The 22,691-nt window shown below is 48.4% G+C and overlaps 1 protein-coding gene across 1 annotated transcript in view; it reads right to left on the reverse strand.

The window, feature by feature from the left end:
* Window positions 1-22,691, reverse strand: part of EIF2S2 (eukaryotic translation initiation factor 2 subunit beta) — a 616,197-nt gene that overhangs the window by 417,475 nt on the left and 176,031 nt on the right. The window contains exon 3 of the mRNA XM_078652324.1: window positions 7,176-7,279. Within this exon, the coding sequence (XP_078508450.1) occupies window positions 7,176-7,279 (104 nt within the window). The remainder of the gene's footprint in view (window positions 1-7,175; window positions 7,280-22,691) is intronic.

Here is a 22,691-nt window from a genome sequence, read left to right on the forward strand (position 1 = left end):
ATGTCTGGATTACACAGCTAGTGTAGGGGCATATTGCTCACGAGGCTATGCCATCACCTGTGGTATGGTGCACCCTGTCTTAGGGCTGTAAGGCCAGCTAGAGGGGTGACTTACCCATGCATACAGGCCGTGTTGGTGGGCATAGCACACAGGGAGATATGCAATGTCTACTTCAGTTTGGTCTGCACCAAAACAAGCAGCCTTCAATGGAAGTGTGTGGGTGCTAAGGGGAGGGGTCTCTGAGGATGGCATAATACAAGCTACAGACCCCGGAGGCCCTTTCTGGTCACAAGGTGTGAGAAAGTGGCTCTATATATACAGGACCAAAGTAAGGTACAGTGTGTAAAGAGTACACAATCCCCAGAGGTATAAACGAGGTTAAAGTCAGGTGTGACCTTACTCTCTAAAGTGGTAGCTTGGTCGAGCAGTAAGGCAGTACAAGAGGACAGTGTAAAGTATTTGTTGTACACACTCAGTCAGCAAAAGGTTTCCCACACAAGGACTGGACTCCGGGCCAATTGTTTTTATATCAAAAGATATAGTGGTTTTATTTTTGGAACCAACAGGTATCAAAATATACTTTTCTCAATATGAGTTCTCAGAGGAGTACTTTGCAGAAAGGCAATAAACTTTGTAAACACAATAGGTACAGTGGTTGCAGTAGGCAACAATTCTAAACACAATTTAACATTGAGCTCAATGCGTTTTTCTACATAAATGCAGTTGATTACTTTATAGATTACTTTTGTAACTTCAGGACTGGATCCTAGATTCAGTCTTGGGATCTAAACTGAAAACAGTTTAGTAAAAACGTTTTGGTTATTGCAGTGATTTTTAAGGAATAAAAAGTTATATATTAAAAGTTGACACAAACTTTTCAGTGAAAAACTAGCAATGTTATCCTATGGCAGGAAATTCAAGTCACAGGTAAAGCAGGTTCTCGTTACTTTTGTAATCCAGTACTGGGCTCCTAGGTCCAGCACTGGGAACTCTACCTAAGACAGGTAAGCAATAACTTTCATCAGTAGTTTTTACGATTAAGGAATATTTGTAATTTTCAAAAGTAGACGCGTAGAAGAATTTTCAGAGATAAACAGTCCATTGTTTCCTGTGGGATAAAAATTCAGTTATGGGCAAGTACGGTAAAAATTATTTTGCGGGTCAGTACTGGGCTGAAAAGTAAAGTACTGGTTCCTCTCCTGATTTTATAGGAATATTTTAGTGGTTAAAAACTTCACATTTAGAAGATTTTTCGAGTCATATCAGTCAATGTTATCCTATGGCAGGAAAGTGAGTTATCGGTTTCCAGGTGAGTACTCGACTGGTGAAGTTAAGGTTCTGGGCATAGACTCAGGGGTCCCCCAGGGTCAGGTAGGTACAGTTGGTACACCCTCAGCAGCACAGGGGACGCAGGGTGCAGAGGGAGTTAGGTCAAATGTTATCGAATGAGAGGCAGGGGACCTTCGGTTGGTGGCTGCTGGCTAGCAGGCCACGCGGCTGTGAGAGCTAGGCTCCTGGTCACTTGCTCAGGGCAAATGGGGAAGTAGGGTAGGACAAAGGGTGCACAGCCAGAGGCACTCAGGCGGCTGGGTGCAGGGTGCTTTTGTGCCGTCGAGCGCTTTATATTATTCAATTGGAAAGGTATAAGGGAACAAAGGCTGCAGGCTCGGGGACGGTGATTCTTCAGGTGCAACCACCACTTCGAGAGGTAAGTTGGGATCTTAGAGAAGAGGTAGGAACCCCAAAGGAACGCACAGGGAGCCGCAGGGCAGGGATGTCTTCGGGCGTCGGGAAATCTTACCCTCAACTGGTCGCAGTTAGAGGGGTCCCTGGTTCTGAGGCTGCAGGAGTCGTCTGGTTCGCGAGGGGGGTCTTTGGGCACTGGACTTTGGGTCCCAGTCGCCAGGGGAACAACCTCGTGGTCTTGGATCACTCAGGCACAAGCCGGGCGCAGAGTGGGTTGGTCTGGAGTTTCCTGGCTGGCACGAGGGTAATTAAGGTGAGAGGCAGGGACCAATAGGTCCCTGTCCTGGGGTGGGTACACCGCCTAGCCTGCTCCTCTCCTGTGGGAGGGGGGCAGGAGCCTAGCTGTGATTGGGCAGGGCTCCCCATCTTCAAGATGGCCGGAGCCCGGGGTCGTGCTTCACCTCGCCTCTCCCACCTGAGGGATGGGGGGTTGGCACAGGCTGGCACACCCCCCTTCCTGACGTAGGGTTTCCCGCCAGTCTTCCCACCACAGTGGGGGTTAGAACTGGTGGGGGCCAGATGCTGAGTACAGCAAGTGGCCTGGAGAAGCTCAAAAAAGCGGCAGGCCTTTGAAGCTTCCCCCTGCCCATCCTGGGGGAGGAGACCTAGCACCTCGCCCAGGATGTGCATTGTTGCAGGCCCAGGAAAGCAGGGGGCTCTCCACCCAGGGGTCCAGCAACAAGTCTGCTCTGTGGCAGCCTCTGCAGCCACTGAGACCAGACGTGGATTGTAGGTTAGGTTTTCAAGGGGCATCTCCAGCAGGCCACTGGGTTGTGGGAGCAAAGCTCCTGGACTTAAGCTCAGGGCAAAGGAGGGTTTAGACTAGCACAAAAGATGCACCCTCAGCGCCATTTGGGCTGCCAGGTACAGAGTGCTGTTTTGGAGTCAGAAGCCCTGCAGCTTTCTATGGGGAGTGTCCGGTTTGCAAAAGCACGGCAGGCTCAGGGATGAAGGTCTTCTGGGTGCAACCACCACTTGGAGAGGTAAGTTGGGAAGCTGGAGGTTTGTTAGGCACCATTGGTTGGGCCCCCAGGGCCTTGGGGAGTCGGGTGCAGGGGGGTGCCTTTTCAGGTCAGATCTTCGTACCAGCTCCTGGTCGCGGTTGTGTGTGGGGGGCACCTTCCGGTTTGAGGCTGCAGGTGTTGGATGGAGGCAGGTCAGGGGTTGCCAGATCTCTGGTCAGATTCGCTGGGGAGACCTCTTGGTGTTGTGCCACTCAAACTCAGGCCATGGGAGTCTGGTTCAGAGTGATGCAAACTTACGGATCCTTCCGTAGCGAAGTCTGTTTGAACAAATTCGGTGTTTACAGGAGACAGTCTTTGGGATTGAAGTCAGGCCGGTCCTCTGGTTACTCGAGGTTGCTAGCTACAGGACACACCTGGATTTTGCTGGAGGAAGTTCATGGTGGGCACAGTCTGGTAGGGCTGTGGCCAAGTCAGGGGGCATTGTCCTTTTGTAAGCTTCGGCATGGCTGTTCGGTCCTTTTCTTCTTTGGTTTCTGGTCAGAGGAAGCAAGGTTGACGGGTGCCCCTAAATACTAGAATTAGGGGCATTACAGGTAGGTAAAAGTTTGGGACCAATAGGTACCTTCCCTGGGGTGGGTACAACCCCTATTATGCAACCCTCCAGTTGGAGGGGAGCAGAAGCCTTTGTGAGAAGTTGGCCTGATGTATGATGTCTTCAATTCTGGGGGCACCTTGTATCAGTCCAAACAATTCCTTATGGTGGTGGTTGTAAGTCAACCTTGAAGACAAGCTATCCTAATGGTAGCATGGACTAAACAGCCTTTAGGCTCAACTCAAGAGGGCATGTGAAGCCAGCTGTTTAACCATATGCAATCCTGTAATATCAAATGAAAGGACACCACACAAGTTATTATAAAAATATATGTATTTATTACTAGAATAATCCTCTGTACTCTTTACGAGTATAGAAGCACAAGCGTTTAAACAAAAGCACACTTAAACATTCAAAAGTTGCACATTTATGGATAGGGCCGGTGGCCACTCAAACGATATATAAAAAAAGTGGTATAAGTATCACTTTACGAACAGAGGTAAGGCCTAGGGCCTTGGGAATCGCTGGGACTACACTGGACTAACAGTAGTTAGGACGGGAGTAGCCCGCGGGAATCGGGTGCAGCGCTAAAAGCACCCACATGCACCAATGCAAAGTCAATGGTGCGTAAAAGTTAGAAAGTTACTGTTTTGGAAGTCTTCCGACGAATAGAATTACCACACTTTAAACTAAAACACTAGAGGTGTAACCCACTACAGGAGCACCAGTGTTAGATCGTTAGCTCACCCACAGGAAGCAGGTGCATAGGTGCAAAAGTGTCGGGTTTCGTCGTGGAGATCTATGGAGCCTGGAGATGAAAATGCTGCAGGCGACCAGGAGAGAAGAGTCCGGTTGGATCCAAGAGTGGATCGAAGATGTAGAGTACCTGAAAGCAGAGGGGACAGAGTCTGGGTCACTCAGCAGTGACCAGGATGGAACCAGGAAGGAACCAGGCAATGTCGGGCGCAATCAGGTGGTTGACTGGAAGCTGGTCTCCGCTGCCACGTGGACTCTGGGGCACTAAGGGCATCCTGGAGTGGATCACGAGCTGTCCCACGAAGGCTCTCGCTGTCTGCGGTGTCGGTTTCCGGATCGGAGTCAACAGGCCTTGGCAAAGGCAACCCACGCAGGATTGAAAGATCGCTTCTTACTCGGACCAGCAAGGTCAGATAGATTGCTCCTTTTCAGGGGAGTGAAGGCCAGCCTGGAGCAACCAGACTAGCAGTGTAAAGTTGAAGGTTCGTCGGTACTGGGGCCACTAGCCAACGGGCAAGTGACCGGACCAACGCGTCGAGCAGGAAAATGCAAAGGGGCCCCACGCAGCACTCAATGAGTGTGGAGGGGAGATCTACGATGCAAAAGCTGCTCGGGCTGGGGCTTCTCAAACCCCAAGGCACAGCTTCGAGGGAGCCTCGGGAGCTGCACGGTCAGCACTTCGTAGTTTTTCCAAGGTGGCCGGCCCCACGCTTCACGTCACCTCCACGGGTCTCAGATTCGCTGGGACTGTGGATCGAGCTGTTAGAAGTCAGGGAAGCAGGGTCTTGTCGCTCTGTCACTAGAGTTCCGGCAGGAACTGCAACAAAGCAAACCGTTGGGCGCTGGATGGTGCCTGTTTGCACAGGGTGGTCACTCCTTGACCACAAGGGAGATTCTTCAGTCTTCTACGTCGAGTAGGATGTCGAAGGGTCCAGAGTTTCGTTTCATAAGGTTCAGTCAGGATAATATGATGTGCATTGGCACAGCTCCTACCTTTATTCCAAATCAAGGGGCTGGATTACCTGCTAGGTCCCTCCTGTGGGTGGGACCCAGGAAGGGGGTGGTTACACCCCTTTCCCTTTGTCCAGTTTCGCGCCAGAGCTGGGGCTGGAGTGCCCCAAGACCGGTTTGACTGGATTTTACATGGGACACCTTGTGTGCCCCAGGCAGGGTCTAGTTTCTTTCAACCCTCCCTGCTCCAATCCACTATCTCCTGTCTGGGGTGGTGTAACACCTCCCTTTGACAGGAAACTTTGTCCAAGCCTCCCCTGCCAGGTTTCAGTCAGCAGCAGGAGGCCAGACTTGTGTCGGGGCAGCAGCATCCATTTTGTGATGGCGAGGCTCTGGTTAGGATTAACCGCGTTTAAGTAAAGTAACATGTCTTCTCTCCCTAGAAGGGTGGAATGCTACCCCCGTCGCCAGAACTGGCGAGGGGGTAGTATTCCAAAGTGCATGACACCTTACACGACATGTTTTGATAAAGCCAAACCAAAGTTAACACTAACCGCGAGGATTATAATGCACTTAAGAGTATATGGTATGGCAATATCCTGGAACAGCTATAAGGAAATGGCTCCGAAAGCGGCAGACAGGCTCAGCTCATGCTAGAGCACCATCTCACATAAAACCAAGCACTCTGCCTCCAGGATTGTTAAGGCCTGCCATAGGAGTGACTTATAGTTATATGTGTGTCCATATATAGGTTTAGACATAGGTATACTATATTTAAGCAAGGGATGATTACACCACCTTGCCCCAGCTGAGTGATCAGCCAGTTGTGTCGATTTAAATGGCCAGCCAGGGGTGGCAAAAGGTATGCTGCAGCCCCTGGTAGGCCTGGGATGCACCTATGCCCTGGGTACCTATAGTTCACTGTACAGGGGCTGATAAGGTGTCCAGTACCAAATTGGTGATGTACCTAAAGTACATGTCTGTGAATTTAGAGAGAGAACAGCAGAATTTGGGTCTGATTAGCAGGCCCACAGCTACATTAAGTCGAAAACCAGTGAAGCAAAAAGCAAAAATTGGTGCTGTAGAGTTTGTAATGAAAAACTCCCAGAACCATATACTTCCAACGGCAGTACTGCACCTACAATGCCCAAGAATGAACTTGGACACTGTAGGGGTGCAGGGCTAATGTATCTGTACACTCACCACTAGTATAGTGCACCCAGCTAGAGGGGTGACTGATCTATGCCAGGGCAGTGGGTTGTAGGCATGGCACTCAGGGATGTGTGCCATGTCGACTTCACTTTGTTCCGCAACAGGACACGCAGCCTGCAAAGGTAGTGTGTGAGCGTAATAGTACACGGTCTCCAAGGGTGGCACAATAAGTGCTGCAGCCCTTAGAGGTCTTCCCTGTTCACAGTGCCCTGGGTACCATTTACCAGGGGAAGACCTATGGCCAGAGATGCCAATTGGGTTTTGTTTTCAAAGCAGGTTTTAGGGAAAGAATATAGGCCCTGGGCACATGATTGGCAGGAGCCTAGCCGCTTAACCGCGGTGGCAATTCTGCTGCGGTGCGGTGGTTTAGCAGAGTGGGCGGGGCCACATCGGTCAACAGACGTGCACAGCACTAGGGAGGTAGTGCTTGCGACGGCCATTGGCTGACGAACACATGGAAGGGGCACACTCAGTCAAAGCACATTAGCAGTTGAGCAAAAAGTGGGATCTACCATGCAGAAAGAGGGCACTTTTAGTCTGTTGTAGTTTTCTATACCTCGGCTGCGAGGCTGTTTGGTATTTCTTAGGTCATCGTATTTGAAGAGAAAAGGTTCATGGGCGCCTCTAAATACTAGACTTAGGGGTGTCCTGAGCAGTATGGATTTCTGGCATGGAAGGGGATACAGAAGGTAGAATTGAGTGGATTTGCTTGTGATTTAATACGCAGAAACAATAAGATCAGAAACACTAAGTGAATGATGACCGACGGTCTTGAATATATACTAAAACTTTAAATCCAAGCTTAAAATTGCTCTTTTTTGCCAATTTGGCCTACCGTGCCCCATGCAAATATTTTATCACTAAACATCACTGTATGGTGTCAAAAATACCAATAGCAAACAAACACCAGGAAAAACTATAATTACTTCATTAGACAGGGCGTACACACTAACCTTAACACCTTCCTCCACCTCTTCAATGTCAAACATTTTCTTTGTTTTCTTTTTTTTCTTCTTCTGATTGAAAAAGTTCAAGTCATCCAAATCATCCGTTGCATCTGGAAAACCAAAATAAAACGTCATCTTAAACTGCCTCAGAAAGACAGAGTGCAACATGAACAAAGACACCAATGTAGAAGGAAACTGAACATGCAAAGCAATGGACTTTGCATCTGTTTTGATTGTCAAAATTAGGACCTATTAGAACGCAGGTTGAACACCAGTGTTAACCCAAAATATAGTATGCTTTGTGGAACCTCGATTCCACTTAATTTAGTGAGCGCACATATTGTACAGTAACTGTACAAATGACCTTTGCCAGTCCCAATACGTTAAAATTAGCCACTATGCTTATAATCGCACTAACAAATTGGTAGATAGTACATTCAAATAATCATGCAGCATTTTTAGAAAAAGCGTCTGTAAAGGCGTTATTACCCATTTTACTCCTGTTCATAAACAACAAGTTACGTACTTCCAGTAACGCTCTTTCTGGCGGATACTGTAACCACAGATGCCTCACATTGTGATTGCCATTAGATGCCAGATTTTAAGATCTAAAAAATACCCTTGCATGCCAGTAGGTGGAATTGTGCAGCTCCGCGTCTGGTCAGTCCTGCCCCCGAATTCGATGTCAGATCCCAATGTAACCCCCTCCAGGGGGGCGGAGCTTGCCGAGCCACGAGATGGCAGCGCCTTGAGCGAGCTCCTCGGGAGGCCCTATAAATAATACTTATCGTGCACGAAATAGAGCGACTCTACCTGCCCAACGGGCTAATTTCGGACTGCAACCACAGCGTACCTGCACACCAAAAGTCCCAGAGCGATCTGGTGTCCTGAAAGGATGTTACGGTCGAAAGTACTGGTGAGGCCTACCACACGACTAATCCGGTCACACCGGCCTCGAGTACACCAGCAGGCTGTGACGCACGGCACGTTCGCTGGACTGAGGACGGCCTCGGCTCTGGTACGAAGGTTAGTGATTGCGACAACACCATCGATCTGCCCCCGACACGATCGGACCACATGCGCCTTCTGATAAACTAAGTAACTGGCGCTGAGATAGTTTTGTGGGGGCTCTGCTGCGGGTGCCCCTCCCGTCTACCGGCGAGCTTGAGGCCTGCGTATACAGGGCGTCGGAGACGAGACATCGGGAGCCGCTCATTACTGCCGGAGGGAAGGGAAATACTACTTGGACGCATTAAGAAGCCCGGGGAGGAGACAGGACTTCGGCATATCTTCCCCCGGATGCTGTGGTGTTGCAGCAGAGGCCCCATAGACCACGCGATCAGACCCAGCTAGGCTGACTTTGCCAGAATAAAACGGGCCACTGCGAGCTGCATAGGCGAGCACAGTACTGCGGGCACATCTGCCTACCCCGGGACATCGCGTTAAACAGGAGGCTGCAGATATTACCCCTGACATATAGCACTGCAGAAACCAGACACCGTGCCACGGCACCTATGAGACGGTAAACGTTTTCCCCAGCGGCTGTGAAATTGTCCAGGGCAGGGGGCTGCGACCTGCATTTCAATACTGCGCCTTGGGACAATCACGGGGTTGACGCTGATGGGCATGTAGGCAGAGGGCGCCACAGCGCTAAGCGAACGACACACGACGCTGCTGGTCGGGAGGGGAGACGACTGCCCTATAGGCTCTGGCCACTGGACGGTCTTTCCCAGCGATCTAGATATAGCTGCAATATAAGACTCCCCGGTGGAATATACTGCAACGCCGACCTGGCACATCACAGAATTAATAACTTTAGTGTGACGGCCGTCTCCTTATTCAGTGCTCACGTCGAAAAATAGAATCTATTGCAAGCATGGGCAAACCGGATAAAAATCAGCCGAAAATAAACTTTGACCATTGACCATTTGATTGTTATTGACTGGGCAGACTTGTTCCCTGCGGGCCGGGCTTTGCTCCGCTCATACCTTTCGGCCGGGCTTGGCTCCGCCGCGCCCCATCTTTGCTTGCAGCGCCTGTGGGCCGGGCGTGGTTCCGCTCTCCCTCTTGGCTGGGCTTGGCTCCGCCGATGCCCCTTCACTGGACTACACTTCCCAGCTGTCCCGCCAGCGGCAAGGACGCCGCATCCGCATCCATCATCGCGTGGCGCCAGGAGGCACATAAAGGGCATACCGGAACTTCGTCCCGCGGGAGTGCGCCGGGACAAGGGCAGGGCTGTCTGTGGCCGTCAGAGGCCGCAGAAGGCCGGGTTGGGCAACCCCTCTAAGATCTAGGATCTTCACTACGATTTTAAACCCCAGGTGATTATCAGGTGTATAAATAATTCATGTGTATCCCAGAGCATTGATGTAATATCGGTTTAAGACTACTGTCAATTGTTAAAACTTTCCATACAAGCGGCCGATTGTTCATCATGCCACTGCGACAAGATAAAGGGGGGGGGGGAAGAGTCATTAACAAAAATAGACAATGAAAGCATTTCTGGAACTATCGATACATTTAACATTAAAGCTGCTGCCGCCCTTGAACGAGAGATAATAAATACTGAAAAACGGCTTTCTACAGAAGTCTTTAACTCCAAACGTTCCTCACTGAGCCCAATCAAGAACAGCATTACTCCCGAAACCCGTTTGAGCCAGCGTCTTGTTGACTTAGGACTGCCAGAGTTTAGTATTGGGTCAGACACACCAAGCAGTGTCACAGCGGGGAATAGCACAATAGATAGCATTATTATTCAGGAGGAAACTGGGCACCATAATACAGATCCCTTGAAGACACGATTTTTCTACTGTAAACGTAATACCAATAATCGTGAATCCAACTGGGAAAAGAAAGCGGGGTGGGGGCGGACAGAAAGGCAAACAGGCCAAGATTCCTAAATTAGGGGTAAACAAAGTTACATCAAAGGACATAAACAATCCTATGCATATATTAGATGCTGCTCCTGCCCAAAATAAAGGTGCCCAAAATAAAGGTGCCCACTGTACTTCCAAAAATGACCAACCGCAGTCACTGAAAAGATCGCTAATAAATGGGCCAAGAGAGGGTGGGTTGATCGGGCAAGTGGAACATATGGTGAAGTCACTCTTGCTTCCAATTTTTGAAAGGCTGAAAATAATCAATGAAAATTTAGATAAACTCCAAAAGGCTACTGCAGATAATACGCAAATACAAAATTCTGTACTAGATAGCAGGAGGTTGGAGGGACAAGTTATGCATGCTAACAAATTGATTAACATCGAACCATCCAACGCCGCAATTGCTTGTCATCATGTAACACTGACAGAGAGAGTGACGGGGGAAACTAGTCCGGGCGGAACCAGGGAGAGATCACATAGAACGGAGGGTAGTGGTAGTAGAATGAGGCCACCTGAGATACCCCAAGAAGGTGGAAAACAGCCAGGCTTGAAACATACTGACCAACTAGCCATGGGTGCGGGTGCCCGAACCATCTTGGATCTACCACCTCAAAGTACCCCGCTAGTGATAGTCCTGGGAAACGTTCCCCCATTACAACAAGGAGAGAGAAAGGAGTTTTATCAGATCAAGAACAAGGTAACACACTGGTTACACCGAAACACAAGTAAAGGCCATAGAGTAGGACACAATATAATTATGGCCCGCCGAGTAGCTTTGCTGGGACGGTCAAGAAAACCCAGGGATGGAGACTGTATAGTGATCAATTTCAACAGTCCGGTACCAGTGGAAAGGATACTCAGAGAGGCAGAGGGAGTTACATCACAGGGCAGACAAGGTATAGTTATATACTGCCACTTGGGTTTTTCTTTAGGCCACGGATGCTGGATACCTTTAAATACAGGAATATGTTACACACACCCAACTCACCACATTCTGGAAGACCAGACGTGTGGGATATTATACCCCCCAGGTTTAACGGAGCCAGGATGGGGGGCGCATCAGGACAACTCACACCGTTTGAAGTTACAAATAGATTTAATGCCCTTTCGGGCCTTAATGACTAACTGGCGGTGGGATGACTCGCCCAGCTACTCCCCTCCTATTGAATTGTGTACCCTGCCCGCACATCCCACTCCCCTGGTGAGTTCCCAGGTATCACAACAGGTAGCTCAACTACCGGAAATTCTCTCATCAGTTAGACAGGGTATTGAACACGTAAACCCCAAGCAAGAAGCAATATTAAGTGCTAGGTTAACACTGCCTGTACAGGCACAGTATAATCTACCCTCTGTACTAGCTGGAACCTACACGGCCACACCAACTCAGACTACCTTTAGCACCCTCACCTGAACCTATTAAGATCGATAATTTCAACATAATTTCATGGAACGTAGCAGGGCTTGCCGATAAGATCACTGACTCCATCTGGATCAAGTTTATTTGTAACTTTTTAATTATATGTTTACAAGAGACTTGGCTAGTTGACTGTAACCTTTCCCTTGAAGGGTATAAAGCCTTTTATGTTCCTGCGGTTCCCGCAGTTCGAGGGAGATCTAGGGGAGGTCTGGTAATTTTTACCTCCCTGGCATTAAACTGTAAAATCAGGTCTATTTCATCTCTGAACAGTGACATACAGGCCATTGTTCTTGAAAGGGGAAATCTTAGCCTATGCCTAACACATTTTTATAATACTGTTAACAGGGAAGAAGGCAGCAAGATTAAGGAGATGGATGAATTTGTTAAACTATACTGTGGTCCACAGAGAAAGAGTATAATGATAATGGGGGATTTTAATACTCACCCATGTGGAGTGCCCGGGCTCTCCAAAATGAATGAAATGGGCTGCCCAAAGGTGAAGGGCTTACACTTTGAGCACTCGACACAAGGTGATGCATTAAATGATATGCTAGATTAGTTTGACCTTTTCCTAGCCTCTAGTCTGTTACCCCCATTGAGTATACAAAAGATATCCACTTTTAAAGGAGGTCATGGTGGGTCATTCATTGACCATATATTAGTTTCTACTAATTTCCACAACTCGATAATGGGTTACACAACCTTGGAAAGCCCTTTTAGTAACCACAATCCCATCTGTACGAGAATAAGCAATAATCTCTTGCATAGGAAGGAGCTTGTGCAGGCAGTGGGGACCCTTAAAACAACTAATAAGAGGCGGCGCCTTAAGTGGTCCCAAGTAACTCCCCCATTGTTCTATGAAAAACTGCAAGAATCATGCAAGGCAGAATTTCTGTATTGCTTAGATCCAGAGTCCTCTGCTATGGGCACAATAACTGCCTTCAAAGGTATAATTGGCAAAGTAGGGACCTTGTTAACCGTCAGTGGTCAGAACAAAACCAATGACGACCCAAAATGGTTCGACCACAGTTGCTCAAAAGCTGCCAGGGATCTAAAAAGCTTTAAAGAGTACCCCTAGGGACTCAGTGTTAATCCGCTCGAGATGTATATAAAAAACAGCTAGGTCTTCGCAAGAGGGAGGTGAAGGAGGACATATGGCGGGAAGTTTTAGAACCCCAGACTTTATAAAGTAGCTCCAAATTCTGGAATATCATTAATAGTCCACTATTTCCATCTAAAAAAATCTGAAGATCTGGGAACTAATATAACAGAGGAGGAATGGGTGGACCATTTCAAAGCTATCTTTAAAAGCACAACATCTGTTCCCGTGACTCAAATAAACTCAGAGCGAGGAAATTAGATCATATTTACAGCACAAGAGGTGGAAAACAGTATTAATAATCTTACTTGTAAAAAGGCTCCAGGCCCCGATGGTGTTCCACCTGATCTCTACAAATCCAACTTATCCCTGTGGGTGCAAGTCTTGGTAGCAGTGTTGAATGCAGCAGTAAAAGCTGGTTGCCCTGAATCTTGGGGATTGTCTACAATAGTCCCTGTGTTTAAAAAGGGGGACAGAAACTGAACAATGAATTACAGACCTATCTCCTTGATTGATTCAGTTGTCAAAGTTGTAGGGGAAATCGTGTTGAACAGACTGAGTGCTTGGGCCGAAGAAAATAATTATATCAGAAGTACAGTATGGGTTTTGCCCGGGAAGATCTACTGTGGCCCAATGTGTCAATCTACATCTCATCCTGGGAAAATACACTGTAGCTCGAGTGGGAACAATCTACATGGCATTCACGACCTATCCTCAGCCTTTGACTGTGTTAATCGGGAGGGGCTGTGGGGGTCCATGAATGCCATGGGGGTTGATGCCAACCTGGTGGATTTCCTGAGAGATCTCCATAAAGAGACAAAGGCAAAAGTCAGGTATTCGCAAGACTTAAGGGTTTCAATGGATTTTAACATAGAAAGGGGGGTACGTCAGGGCTGTATCCTAGCCCCCTTTCTTTTTAACCTTTATATAAACGATTTGGAACAAACCCTGCAGGCAACTGGGGTGGACTATCCGTACGTGGGCGATAGGGGGCTGCCCGTCTTGCTATACGCAGACTACGCAGTTCTCCTAGCACGCATCCCCAAAAGCCTCCAAGTTCTGTTAAACACATTTCGGGGGTTTATGGCAGAAAGATCTGGCCATAAACAATGCAAAATCTTTTATAATGCAGGTAGGGCCAGGATCTAAGCGCAAATACCCACTAATGGTAAATGGATCGAGAGTGCCAACAACCTCTACCTTATCGTACCTGGGCGTTCTCCTAGATGAGAGACAAAACTGGGCCCCCTTGATTAAGAAGAAGCGGGAGGAGGTGACTAGGAGCAATGCTGCAATTCTTAACTTTGCGAGCAAGATGGGCAATCGCACAGTTGCGGCAATGTTGAAAATTTACCAAGCCAGGAGTGTAGCCATAGCCACATACGGGAGTGAGGTGTGGGGGTTCACCAGAGTGGAAGGGAATCAGGTGGCCGAAAATACCTTCCTAAAACAACTGCTGGGGGTCCCCCGAGGGACATCAAACTTCTCCGTTCATGAAGAAACTGGCATTCAATACATTAGCGACACCCTTGGCTTGTGCCCCATGCTCTTTTGGCTAAAAAGCTGGTTAAATAAAGATCTCGTTCTCACACAAAATATACAGGGATTTGCTGAACTTGGATCACATGTCTGAAATACCATGGTTCAAATATTTAATGAGATCATTTAACGAGTTGGGTCGCCTGGACCTTTTCTTAACCCCAGAGTGCATAACAAAGAAAGATGTGGCCTTTGTAAAGGAATCTTATTTAGAGCGTAAGCTGATAAAGCGTGAGGAGCAGGAACTCCAGAAATCCGGAGCACGCAGACATCTGATGCTCAAAACCTCTCCAGAAATGGAGGAATACCTAGCATGGCCTCTATCAATGCACAAAAGATTTCTGCTAGTAAGGTTTAGATTGGATTACTTTCACCTCTTACTGGCAGTACCTAGGGGGAGCCACAAAGGACAGGTGTTAACACCCTGTGGCTGTGACAATTTGTCTCCACAGAACCTGTTACACTTTGTCCTTTTTTGCGACTTTTATATGGCCCCCCGCAGTTTGTTTTTAAAATCCCTTTTAAAAAAGCTACATTTTTCACAGGCATGTCCAGCTTTGTTTTACCTGCAATTGTTAAAACCTGACTGTTTACCGATGATTGCAGGGTTTTTAAAATGCTCTTTAAAATACAGAAAAGGTCTGGATTTTAATTGACCAGGATAAAATGTATTATGAATCGTTTTTAACTTTATATATTGCCTTTTATGCCCTTACTAAATGTGTACCGACTATCAAACTCATGTAATCTGATCCGTGATACCCATTTTTAAACTTGTATGTTCACTTGTGCAAATGTAATTTAAGGTTCTCATTTTTGGTTTGAAGCCGAATAAAGTTTAAATAAATGAAAACTTGGAACACTCCAAAAAAGCGCCGGAACACTGCAGAGGATCAACAAGTGCCTCCGCCTACAACGACATCTACTAGTAGCATTCCACCAGATAATCCAGTTGATGTTCCTCAATACAAACCGCATTAACAGACAGCAAAATTGACTCCTCGTGAACTGGGCACCCTACGACATGAGGGCATGGAAATAGCTTTATATCCAGATTTCACACAATCTGTGCAGGAGGAGAGGAAGAAATTTGGACCAGCAAAACAAACTTCGAGACCTGCAAATCCCTTACGTTATGCTGTACCCTGCCCGGCTTAAGATCACTGATAAAGGGTCCACGAAGATCTTCAATTAATCTAAAGAGATCATGAAATATCTACAACTACAGAAACCCCAAGGAGCGCGCAGAAGATCACCAAGAGACAGACTGCCAGACCAGGAGGTTATGTCAGATGTGGAATGACGACACGAGCCGGATAAAAACAGATCAAGTTCCTGTGGTAGAGGACACTAGTTTCCTTTCAACCGAACTGGTAACTTGGTAGTAGATACACTAGACATTTGGACAATCCTGAGACTGTGCAGGACACGTGATTATATTGCGCTCCTGTCCAGCATAGACACTTCCGCCGCGCTGTGACCACAGCATGAATACATCATACAGATAAGTAAACCGAAGTATCAACACTTTAACAAAGCATAGACTTACTCACTGTGGAGCTGTGGTTGACTTTTAGGCAGATAGTCCGTTTGTGGTTAATGTAAAGGTCTGTAGTTATATTCGCTGTAGAAGTGCATAGATGTGTTGTTTAGCCGGGCCCCCCCTTTCGAAAGATTTTGAGAAGGGACAAAGACTCGGCAGCTCCCAGCCCACTTGTGTACACAACACCTGCTTAAGTTTTTGGAGTCTTAATGCGGAGGGTGGGGGGATAGGGATATGGTTTATTCCCAGGGAATGGTCTTCGCTGTTATGGGCACGGCGGAGTGGGAGGGGGTGGGATTGGGGGGGGGGAACTGTAAAAATCACCTGGCAGCTACAAATGTGCGGTTAGTTTTGTTTCAGGCTCTGTGCTTGAAGGACAGCTACAGTATCACTGGCACTTTTCTTTCCCTTCTATGCCGTATGGCGACTGACCTGGGACAAGTTCAAACAATGACTTTCATGACTTGAAACTTTAGGAGACTCCAAAATCCACAAACAATCCGTAACACTCTTTTAAAAGAAAAACATTTCATTGGATGTGTACAATTGTTTAAAAATAAAGATTTAAAAAGCAAATGGTACAATACACAGTCAGTGATGAGGTCCAACCATTATCCCCAAGTACAGCCAGACCAATGCATTATTTGACTCACTCATGGTGCTCCTGGACTATCATTGTGCTGGGACAGAACCTTAAAGATAGCCCTTCGGGTGCACCATATATTGAATAAAAAGCGTGAGATGGACTAAACAATGGGCATTTGCATTTGTTTCGAGAATCCGTCAGAACAGCGGAGTTTGCCCAGATTTCTGCATAGTTGGAGTAACCAACGTGCTCTGACCTTTCTGTACCCCTTGCAAAAAAATAACACATTCAACTCAGATTCATCGGGGTAGTTGCTGGCCGGGCAACCTCTATTTGAAGTCCACTCCCAGTTTCGAGTAAAGGTACGTAGCGGGAGGACTCCATTCCTGAAATGGACAGTTTTTTTAGCGAGGAAGGGCTGGATATCATCCAGCACCAGTTCAAGTTTGTACCTATTTTCTGTAGCCAAGAATTCCACAGTTAGGGGGCCGGCAGTAGTTCTTTGTTCAAGCTCATTGAGCTTGTCCACTCTATAGCTCTCCATCAAGGTCTTTTTTGGTAATGATAGAGATGTGACCTCTGCATTGCTCCATAAGTCGCCCCTCCCCAGGCCCACACAGATATTCCTAATGTTGGTCAACCAGTTTATCCTCCCCGAGCCTCGCATGCCCATGACATCAGTTAGTTCTTCTCGGTAGGCAGCTAGCTCCGGGGTGCTCCAGAGGCGACGCCAGTAGAGGAGAGGCCTAAGGGCCACCTCTTCCGATATCGGCCTAACCCCAAGATCCAGACAGAGGTGTTAATGGGGTACTATTGGGGAGGCTCAAAAGCTGTCTGGTGAAGGTACTCTATTCGGATTAGCGGATACACTGTACAATGGCCCCAAAGTTCTGCTCCATAAAGGGCAGCGGGACTACCCTGAACCTTGTCAATTTCTAGCACTGGACCAAGTGTTTTTTTTGGAGCAGTTCCTGTATAGTTTTAAGGTACCCCCCGTTTGTTGTTTGGGTAAATTTCAGTCCTGCTTTTTTTAATTTGGGCTCCCCAGTCCATATTCTCAGTCAGAGTCAAACACAGATAATCAAAAATTATCACTCTCTCGAGGTCTGCCATCCTGGCAGGGATTGGGGCGGGAAGATCGGCCTACGTTGAAGGCCATATACTTTGTTTTTTGCAGGTTGATTTCCAGGCCCTGATGCTTGCAGAAATCGCTAAAGATGTCAAGAGTACTCTGCATTCCCATTGGGGATTTTGCGAGGAGAAGCGTATCTGCAATCAGGGCCAGGATCTTTCGCTGCGCCAACCTGGGGGTATCAATGTTCTTCCCTTTGTTCAGGAAATCTATTAACCCGTTGATGTAAAGGGAAAAAAAGAGTGGGAGCCAGGACACAGCCCTGTCGAAACCCTCTTTCCACGGTCAAGGGGCAGAGAGTTCCCCATTCTTTCCATTTCTGATACGGGCATAATTGCCCTCATGGAGACGTTCTATGTGGTAGCACAGGTAGTCTGGGACTCCCATATCTCTTAAGGTTGCCCAACGTTTATCCCTCAGGACCAGGTCGAAGGAAGATTTTAAGTCTACGAAAATAAGGTAGAGACTGCCTCCCTCGATGGAGACTGTTTTCCAATATATCAACTGCAACCTAATAAGTTGATCCATTGGGGATGTCCTGGTCCGAAACCCGGCTTGGAAGGGGATTAGAATCTGTGTTCCTCCATCCAGCTTTGTAAGCGCCCCAATAGGACTCGGGAAAACATTTTCTGCCCGACATCTATAAGGCTAATCGGGCGGTAATCAACGGGCAAGAGTGGGGATCCTTTTTTTTTTTTAAATCAGTATTATTTCTGGTCCCACCCAAGTGGTTGGGATTGCCATGCCTTGTAATACGGTACAAAGGGGGTGGTGATGGACGGAGCATCTGAACCAATCAAACACTCACACCCAGTCAAAAGATCTGGGTTTAATCCATCACCGTTCTTTAGCCCACTCTGCCACCCCAGTTCAGACATGGCTATATGCAAATCAGTCTGACCCCGTGCCTCATGGGAACAATCCAGCCCGAAATGCCAAGCCATGCCTTCCCTGGACCGGAAACAAGCTTCCGAGGACCGGTTTCTGGCATTACAGAAGTCTTCAGCCCGGCTTGCTTGAATCCAGTGGCAAAGTGAGCAAGGGACTCACTTCTGAGCATACCCTGCCACACTTATGGCGGCCAAAAGCGGTACAAAAGGGGGTTGTGATGGACGGAGCTGGGGTGGCAGAGTGGGCTAAAGAACGGTGATGGATTAAACCCAGATCTTTTGACTGGGTGTGAGTGTTTGATTGGTTCAGATGCTCCGTCCATCACCACCCCCTTTTGTAATGCCTTGTAATACAGCATTGAATCCATCATTTCACTCATCCATCCACCCTTTTACCCATCCATCTACCCTTCCACCCATCCATCCATCTATTTACCCTTTTCTCATCCATCCTTCCACTCACTCATCCATCCATCCATCCACATTATCCATCTATTCAACCTTTCATTCATCCATTCACCCTTTCACTAATCCAGCCACCCACCCACCCACCCACCCACCCCTTAGCCTACTCACTGGCCCACCTTTTCATATTAATTATGAGCTGAGCCTTTATCTGTAGAGTTGCAGACAGAAGAGGCCCATCAAGAACTTCACCCTTGCCGTAGTTCCTAAAACAAGGGGTGGGGGAGGGTTCACTATGCCCCTGCACGTAGGCAATCTGGAAACTTGTCATGAGTCATGCATGCTGCACAGTGCCAGGCCCTGAGGTGACTGACATGCTGTTTCTGGGGCTTTAAGTGGGATGAGAAAATATGGGGGATCTCTCCTAAGTGTGTATTTGATGTAATTATGGACAGCAGCGGCTCATGGTGGGAGTGCTGCCGGACACTGATGTAGGGGAGGGGCAGGGTCAGGGTAGTAAACTGCAGAATACGGCCACACAGGTAAGTACACAAACCAATCCGAATTTCGTAGCGCACGCTGCATCGTATTTGGCGATGCAGCTCGTGCAACGAAATTAGTTTTATTTGTTTGTGTACTTACCTCTGTGAGGCCATATTCCACAGTTAACTACCTCCAACCCTGCCCCGCCCCATGACAGCAATCCCACCACGGGCCGCTACTGACTACGGACGCGGCTAAAAATACCTAAGCAAAAAATCTGTGCTTAGTATAGTGTACTGCCCACTTCCCCTGGGGCTCTGCACCCAGCACAGACACTGCCCACCTGACCTGCTGCAATGACGCCCACCTCTCCCTTCGCTCTGCAGCAAACGCAGCCACTGCCCACCTGCAATGGAGCCCACCCAGAGTCTGCCCACCTTTTCTTGGCTCTGCGGCCAATGCAGGCAGGGCCAGATCCCCACATGCTGCTGTGTGTGAGGGGCCCTCGGTTCTGAAGCAAAGAGCTTCGCCATCAAAATGACCCCCCCCCCCCCACGGTATCCATGTCACCTGTAATAAGGGGCGGATTCAGTGTCTGCCCCTTCACCCCATGCCATGGCCGAGCCCACTGTACACCCTGCTCTTGGTCTTCATTAACTGTCCTGAGATGGGAGAAGTGTATCGGACCTGGAACAGCCCTCCATACATTGTTAATCCGTGTGGGTGGGATTGTGCCATTTCTTATTTTATTGCATCATAGACTGCTTGTTTGAAATTTAGTGACAGTAATTAAGCTTTCCTCTGTGAAGAGAACGTAGCTGCCTCAGTGTAATACTCACTTTTTAGAGTTTAAAAAAGATTGCAGCACGCTCAATTATAAAGAGTACTCACATTTATATGTAAGATCGAACATATATGCCCCACAGGAGCGCTAGTTGCAGCTTAAATCAAACAGACTGGTTATTTATTGAAGCTACTGTGTGCCTCCAAGAAAACACCAACATTAAAATATTACTTTTCAGATTCTGCAAAGCAGGCCTGTCTGGCAGGGTGAAGGGCCACACTATAGGAGGATGACATGCCGGGTACGATTTAAAGATAAACAAGTCCGAGGGGCATATCTGAAAGGGTAGCATAGAAGCTTGCTGTTTAAAGTCAGAGGCATGGGTTAACGTATTGAATGTTTATCACCTGTTCAAAGTGGTATTGGCAGGTTAGGAGTTTGAATCATAGAAAAGTCGTCTCTACCCTCCATTCTCCCTGAGGTTGGTCCATTTGAAAATAATAGAGTAACAATAACGTCTGTAATGTGAGGAGTAATGTTCCAATACTGCTGGGTATCTGAGCCTTGGTATTGCATCCGAGTCGGTTACACTTGACCTCAACAGCATCTGAGTCAAGAAGAGAGGTGGGTGTAAGCTGTGCCGGCTTATGGGTGGTGAGACCGGTGCCAGGTTAAAATTACAGAATAATGGTGTCTGTTAAAGAATCCTTCATGGACAAACGGCCGAAATTACTGACTGTCCGTGAAATTTACAGATGGTTGGTCACCCTACTGAGGGGCTGAGTGGCCCCTGAAAGAACACTGGGACACTGGTTTTGCTTTGCTGGGTGACTCCACTTCCCCTACCCGAGGCACGTGAACGGATGAAAGACTGCTGGGCAGTGGTCTGAGGCAGTGGGAATAGCCGAGGCTGGCTACAGATACGCTTACTGGAGGGGGACTGGGACAGATGAATACAACTGTTAACGCGCAGGTGTACCCCATATATTACTTGCAGAGCCGGGCTGTGGGGCCGGATCATGCCCCCCCCTTCCCTCCTTCTGCACTTTCTCTTTCCCGCTCCTGCCCTTGCGTGCACATAGCACTTTCAGAAGGGCATATTCATAGGAGAAAACAGTTGTGGCGTGGCCTTCAGTGCAAGACGAAAAGCCGGGAGCTCCAAAAGTTTAATGTGAAGCCTGGACTCCGCCGAAGACCAGAGGCCTCTGATCTCCTCCTCTCCCATGTGGCCGCCCCATCCCAGAAGGGATGCGTCCATCACCACAGTTTGGTCTGGTTGGAGAAGGGAGAGGGATCTGCCATTGACCCAATCCTGGTTCGTAAGCCACCGCTGCCATTTTTGGGCAGTGCCCTCAGATCTGGACGCAATAGGACAGATTCCCCTGATGCCTCGCCCACTTTAACTTCAGGTCAACTGAAGCGCCCGCATATGCCACCTGGCATGATTGACCAGCAGGATGCAGGAGGCCATGAGGCCCAGCAGTCAGTCATTCTGACCAAAACCTGGGATAGAGGCTTAAAGATCAGAATCATAGCCCGAATATCCAGGACTCGCCGTTCGGGAGGATAGAGCAGAAACCGAGCCGTGTCCAGTACCGCTCCGATGAAGAGGAGCTTCTGAGAGGGAATTAGGAGCAACTTCAGGCACATTAATGGATAACCCCAGCAAATACAGGAGGTCATAGAAGACTGCCTGGGAGAGATAAGGGAAGACTGAAACCCCTGATCTGCGCAGAGGAGCTGCAACCACTGCCATCACTCACGTGAACACCCAAAAGGGAGCATGGTAAACTGAAAGTACTCGTGGCCTACTGTGAACCGTAGATAACGCCGGTGGGCCGACAGGACGGGGATGTGAAAATAAGCATTCTGCAAGTCCAACGCTACCATCCAGTCTTGCGGGTTGAGGGCAGACAAGACCTGAGCAAGCGTCAACATTTTGAACTTCTTCCGGAGGAAGCAATTGACGTCCCTGATGTCCAAGATAGGACGTAGGCCTTTGTCCTTCTTGGGAACCAGAAAGTAGTGGTAACAACAACTACAAGCTACTTCTGGGACAGGAATGCGCTTGATGACTCCCTTGGCCAAGAAAGCTGTAACTTCCTGCTGGAGAAGGACCAGATCACCAGACATGCAGTGGTATTGTGGTGGCATGGCTGGAGGGGTAGTCTCGAAGAGGTGGGAGTTTCCCCTTCGGACTATTTGCTAAATTTACCTGCCTGCGTGATGGTGCGCCAGTGGGGAAGGGGATGGCGAATCCAGCCACCCACTGGCGTTTGTTGGGCCTGAAAGGTCAGACTAGGAGGGTTTGGAGGCTGCTGCAGAGGGGCCGGTGGTTGACTGCCCGCCCGCTGGCCCCCGGAACCTCGCTGGTACTTCTACGTACCAAGCCACGCGAAGGTTGGGTAACTTGCTACGGACGGAGGCCCTGGGTGGGACGTAGTGGGGCACCATTCCGTAGCCACGGAAGGGGGGGGAAAAGCAGACTGCGCCCGACGGGTGGAGAGGCCCAAGGACTTGGCTGTAGCCTGTGAGTCCTTGAAGCGCTCGAGGGCGTGGTCTGCTTCGTCGCCAAAAAGGCAATGGCCTTCAAAGGGCATGTGCATCAAGGTGTTTTTGACAACCACTGAGAAGCCAGTGGACCTCATCCAGGTGTAGCGATGAAGCGCTACAGATGTTGAAATGGTCCTGCCCAGAGAGTCGGCAGTGTCCACAGATCGTAAACTTTGCTGCAACACTCCCGGCGGCAACAGCCTGGGAGAGCA

Source organism: Lissotriton helveticus, chromosome 7 (assembly GCF_964261635.1).
Source record: "Lissotriton helveticus chromosome 7, aLisHel1.1, whole genome shotgun sequence".
NCBI lineage: Eukaryota > Metazoa > Chordata > Amphibia > Caudata > Salamandridae > Lissotriton > Lissotriton helveticus.